Raw genomic sequence first — 5,656 nt, 5'->3', positions numbered from 1 at the left:
TTGCTCATGGTGGTACTGTTGGGTCTCTGTAAATGTTAAAAGGAGTTTGGTCTAGACCTGCTCTATTTGAAAAGTGTCCTGAGATAACTTGATTGAACTATGAATTGGCGCTATACAAATAAAATTGAATTGAATTGAATAGAACTGACCAGTTCTAGTTACACCATATATCTATTATTAAATATACAGTTGTGCACTATTGAGCTAAAACTTAAAAAATGGTATCCGGAATCAATGCCAGGCGGAACTTAATGGTGTTGTCAGTAATTCTGGAGAAAGATAGTTGAGTTTCATTCCCACTGTTGTTGTGTTTGGGTTCCAAGCCTCTTTGTTTCCTATTTACCACCAAACCAAAGCGTTGGTATTTGACAAACTGGGAAACTCAAGAATCAATCATCATTGCTCAGAATTTACATTGCATTGCTGCACACGACCCAATTTCTGCTATCTTGGGCATGTTGGTGTAGTAAACCTCCACCGCACCATCAACTTGTCTCTGCACCAGTCTTGACACATTCTCAACCAGGTCTCTTACACCTACCGTGAGCAGCAGACACTTGCTCTCTTTGTGGGCCCCACAACAGCCGAGAAGCCCCAGCAGCACTAGCACGACCCCGATGGCGATGCAGAAAAAACCCACGTTGACGAACTGCATGGCTTGGCTAGAGAACGGCCCCAGCAGATGGAGGAAGGAGCCACCATCTACACTCACCCAGATCCCCATGGCCAACAGGGTCAGGCCGCCCAGCTGCAGGATCCAGGAAAACATCATCAACATACATTTTATGCAAGAGCATGTAGGCAGCACACAAATCCCTGGCATTTAGGGAAGTGGGACATTGACCAGTCAGCTTTACCGGGGATGTAATCCACACTTAACAACGGCGAGTAAAATGTCAATCATTTGTTTGACTGGCAGTCCTTCAGGTGGGGGTCAACAGCTCTCGGGAGGTAATAGGTTTTGGAAATGAGAGGCCATCTTACATCCCTAACCCTCTCTTACTATTACCTCTTAGTGACACCATGACACACCTCAATATTGTTCTCTCCAGTCAGAGAGCACGATTCCTTTTGCGAGGCAGGGAGAGGTGCTGCCCCAGGCTTCCCATTACGTATCAAGGCCAAGCAACAACCTGGCCTCTTTCTACCTTTCTGAACGAAATGAATGCCCTTTTTCCATGAATGCCTCTACCTCCACACTCATGTCAGACAGGCATAATGGACAGAAATCCATTTAGTGATCATCTTGTGCCAGTGGATAAAGTCAGCCTTGGGGTGTATAGAAGCAGACTATGGGATTATAGCATGGACAGTCAAGAGGGAAGATGTCCTCTAAAGACACAGGAAGCTTTCTTTTGTCAGCTCGGCAACTAAATTCTGCAGGTTTAAGTGGGAAACATAGTGACAAGGACTAGACAACCCATATGGAAAATCATGGTATAAAATATAAAAAAAAGGAGAAACGTACAACCATTTTATAATATAACACTTTTCTGAATAAAGGCTCCACTGCAGTTAAGGCTGACAAAGGCCACTAATTGAGAATTTACAGTGATTAAATGCTCTGTTTTTTCGCCTTTTTGGTATTCAATCATTTCATTAAGGGACACTGAAGTGCATTCATAGAAATCTATTGAGTCAAAACCTGTAAGACCTGCTCATAGCTAACAAAATCAGAACTATGTCACATGTTTCACATTACAGTCTGGAAATCACCTGATCCCACTGTCATTATCTCTCTCTGCCTCCTCGTCTGTCCACCTCCGACCGTCACTTCTTTTTCTTTTCCACCCTTTTATCCTCCTCTGTCCCCTCTGTGTATTTCACCCTGCACTCGTACTGAGTGATTTCTTCTTTCCTCCTACTCTGCAGAAACCATGTTTGAAACCTGATATTGTCTGTCAGGCTCCATCAGACTCAGGGGCCCCCCTCTGCTCCACATGAGGCCCCCGACACTCCACATCTCCTGTCAGACGCTGACGTCTCCCACGTGGGATCCTTCTCCCCCCTCTTCTTTTTGTCTCTACCTTTCCCTGCTTTGGTCCTATCTATTTTTTATTCTTCATTCTTTCTGGGGTTTCCTTTTTCTCGTCTCTTGAACCTGTTCAGTGCCATCACTTCACTGTTAGCTAAATGTGATACGACAAGCATATTCCCCCTCTAACTCCATGTGTGCCACCATCATCCCTCACCAGGTATAATTATAGCTGGCACACTGTCTTTTCTTTTTTTTTAAGACGGCTAATCCCTTTAATGTTGTGCCATATGCAGTTGGATGTCAGTGGAACATCCACATGGCAAAAGGACTGGAAGTAAATCGGGTTTTGAAAGAGTAGGGGGAAAAGAACAAACATCGTCCCATCTATGGAGATGGGAAATATAACCTATTAGGGTTAGAGGGGAGGGAATGAACAACATGCTGCAGAATAGGAGGTCATGGCCTCCAGAGAGGGGGAGGTGAATGGAGAGAAGAGATAGAAAGATACAGAGGGAGCAGAAAAGAGAACGGGCCGTCCCACCCCAATTGAAATGGAATTGGTTCTCTTTGAAAGGGCTGGAATGAGAAAGACGTCAGTTGAGTATAAAACCCATCTTCATGGGTCATATTACAGGGAGCAGACAATCTGATTAAGTCCTGACACTCGACCATGGATCTGCAGAGCATACATGGAGACACTTATAATTTCCAATGCATTTAGATCGGTTCCAAGGAAACGGCAAACCAAAGCCTCCCAAAAGAGGAAGGATGTACACAAAATCACAAGGTATCTTTTTGCATACTTACATACTACTGTTACAGTCCAGTCTCTAATGAGCTACATTTATTTTCAGAAATTAAAAGATAAAATGATTAAAGAATTAAGATCAATCAATAACAGTGCATGCTTAAAAAGACGACAGCTTCCTCAGCTTGTTAAGATAAAATCTGCATGCTTCAGGACAACGTTTGGTGATGACTGGAAAAAATAAATCAGAAGTCATCTTAAATGCCAGTTTATACTGCAGTTTGGACAGCCCCCTCTAAAGGCACCTACTGTACAAGCTCATCACATCACACGCCACACCAACTGAGTCTTGGTTGCAACCTGTGTGATGAACGCATGGGGAATTGTAAGACATGTTATTATGGAAAAACACGTCATCAAAAATACAACACCCTGGTCAGCGCCCCGCCAATTTAGGCTTTTATCGCTTGTCTCACTTCCCACATGTTGAGCAAACCTTGCGATCAGTTCTAGTTTTCAAAAGTCAAATCACTGCAGGACAGATGCTTTTCTAAAATATGGCTTCCATCCAATGACTGTGAAGAAAGCATGGAAGGCTGTCATCACAGGGTTGAGTTTGATGTCTAACTGCACACACGTGGGTCAAGTGCAGGTTAATCTGTCACTGTCTTTGCTAAACTATGCCCAACAGGGAAAATTGTGATCGCCACAAAGTCTTAAGCTATGCAGATTTAGGCAGAATGTGATGGAAACTACCACAAAGAAAAGGACATGCATCTACAACAAAGTTATAAATAGAGATAATAATATAAAGATTTTAGACCTCTCAGCATTGGTAACGTGTCCCACATTGTCCCACACAAACATACCCTTTGTCTCACAATTTGTTTGTTGAGGTCTGGTCACCCTACTGTTTGATTGTTAATTGACAACAAAGATTTCAATCATTTCTCTCATGATTCTCAGTCGGGGTCTTTTGTCGGGTACAACCCAAAATCACACAGTGTAAAGGGAGTTTCAACGTGACTTTCTGTCCTCTAACTGTAGGAGCTTGAAGCTTTAGTGAATGGTCATTAGGGAGAATTCAGTTCACGTGGTCTGACTGTTACCAATTCTCACCTTCACCTAGCTTCCACCCTTTTGGTTTGGTTTGTTCTCCTTTTTGCTTTTCTATTTTACTGAAGTAAACACATCTTACTGACAGCTTACGTGTGGTTTCCTCTCTTACATCCCAGAACAGGCAAACCAACAGAGTATTCACCAAATATGCAAATAAAAAGAGAAAAGATTGATCTATAAGAAGTACTGATGCAAGTGTGGAAATGGAAAAAAAATGAAAATGGAAAGGTTTTTACCATCAAAAATGTAATCCTGCTAAATAATCTCTATTTTGTCTATTATATGTCTTTTATTCTGGAACTGTAATGGATTATAGTTCCCTGTTTTTGTATCCTGATTATCCTGATTGTATCCCTAAGCCTGCAAACCAATCACTGCCTCTAGCTAGGGCCGTAGCATTTTTAACAGGTTTTGCAGCCACCATAGCTTCTCCTACTCGCTTGTAAGGCTAAGCTTTATTCATCTGGTTGCAATCTGCAACTTCACTTCTAGATGCCACCAAATACTACCCACTGGTCCTTTATGTACAACACTCACTCACTTACATTCACACAAGAGTATTGATTTTTACTTACTAAATTGATTTTTTTCCCCCTGGCCCTATAGACAACGGGGGTCATTTCCTCAAAAGATAACTTGTCTAAATGCAGATCTACACCGGAGACGACCAGAGATGGTAACGTTGCAACACCAAACTTTGAAATGCAGCTGCAGTGGCTTTTAAAGTGTTTTAGTGTCCACATTAAAGTATCGTGTTTACGAGCTGAAGAGAGTAATTTTTATCATTCTGCTCTGCCGGCTAACATTTCGGGGTGGGGGGGGGGCATCATAATCAGTGTGCTGCTGTGACTTTTAGAGCTGTCGCACCAGATTTATCAAGCAGCGGCACTCAGGCAGAAATGGGAAATGTGAGGAAAATGATGACGTGCTGGGAGCTTCATCTGTGACAGCGGGAGCCCAGGTGGGCCCGACTCGGCAGGCAAATTCAGCTTACCCTTGCCAAAGTTTCTCTCCATTTCACAAACCACATTAGATATTAAGCGGACAATGTAGGTGGCAAAATTAGAGCCTTTGAAGTTAATGAGATGAAAATTGCCGCGGTGGGGAGAAAGTAGAGGAGAGAGGAGCATCATTTAGGTCATCTGCCTCAGTGATCTGAAATGTTTATGTAACGTCTGTTTGCATTGAAAGGCGGAGTGAAATGATTTTCTATGTGTTGAAAGCTATTGTTTGTTGTTTTTACTTCACACATGACTTTTCATGTAAAGATTGTGAACCCTCCCACCCTCACCCAAGACCCCAACCCCCTCTTCATATATAAGCGTGCAATCAAAACAGAAACATACTCACAAAGATAAGCAAGTTGAACAAGAACATCATCAATTTGACGAATGTGAAGCAGCCCATTTTTAATCTGTAATAAAAGGAGAAGATAAATTATAGCATTTCTTCTTTCATCAGCCGAGACCTTCTATCTCTCATTCACACACACACACACACACACAGGGCAACAGAGTCTACATGGCCAATCTTCACACGCATGCTGTGCTATTACATCCAGCTCACATCCCAGCGAAATTACTGTGAAAATTACATTGCTGACAATGAGTCTTAATGATAACACACACAGCTGTGAGAAACAGTAAAGATATCTGTTAATGGGAGATCTATAGGGGAAGGAAAGCCATTTGAGAAAGCAGTGTTCACTTGTGGCAGAGACATTAAAGCACAGAGAATACAAATCTTACCCTGCTAGTCTTTCTTTATGTCCAAAGTGGAGCAGATTTAAACCAGTTTGTGCCCTGGGTTTT

The 5,656-nt window shown here is 42.4% G+C and overlaps 1 protein-coding gene across 1 annotated transcript in view; it reads right to left on the bottom strand.

Moving 5' to 3' along the window:
* The window catches only part of LOC118322326 (tetraspanin-1), a 15,547-nt gene extending 10,295 nt beyond the window's left edge, over window positions 1-5,252 (bottom strand). The window contains exons 1-2 of the mRNA XM_035653980.1: window positions 5,196-5,252; window positions 542-748 (exon numbers count right to left, since the gene is read on the bottom strand). Of these exons, the coding sequence (XP_035509873.1) occupies window positions 542-748; window positions 5,196-5,252 (264 nt within the window). The remainder of the gene's footprint in view (window positions 1-541; window positions 749-5,195) is intronic.
* Between the last annotated feature and the right edge of the window lie 404 nt (window positions 5,253-5,656).

Source organism: Morone saxatilis, unplaced genomic scaffold, assembly GCF_004916995.1.
Source record: "Morone saxatilis isolate NCDOM2014 unplaced genomic scaffold, NCSU_SB_2.0 Contig12, whole genome shotgun sequence".
In the NCBI taxonomy this organism is placed as follows: domain Eukaryota; kingdom Metazoa; phylum Chordata; class Actinopteri; family Moronidae; genus Morone; species Morone saxatilis.
The sequence above is the reverse complement of the archived record's forward strand: the minus strand, read 5'-3'. Positions and strand labels throughout refer to the sequence as shown.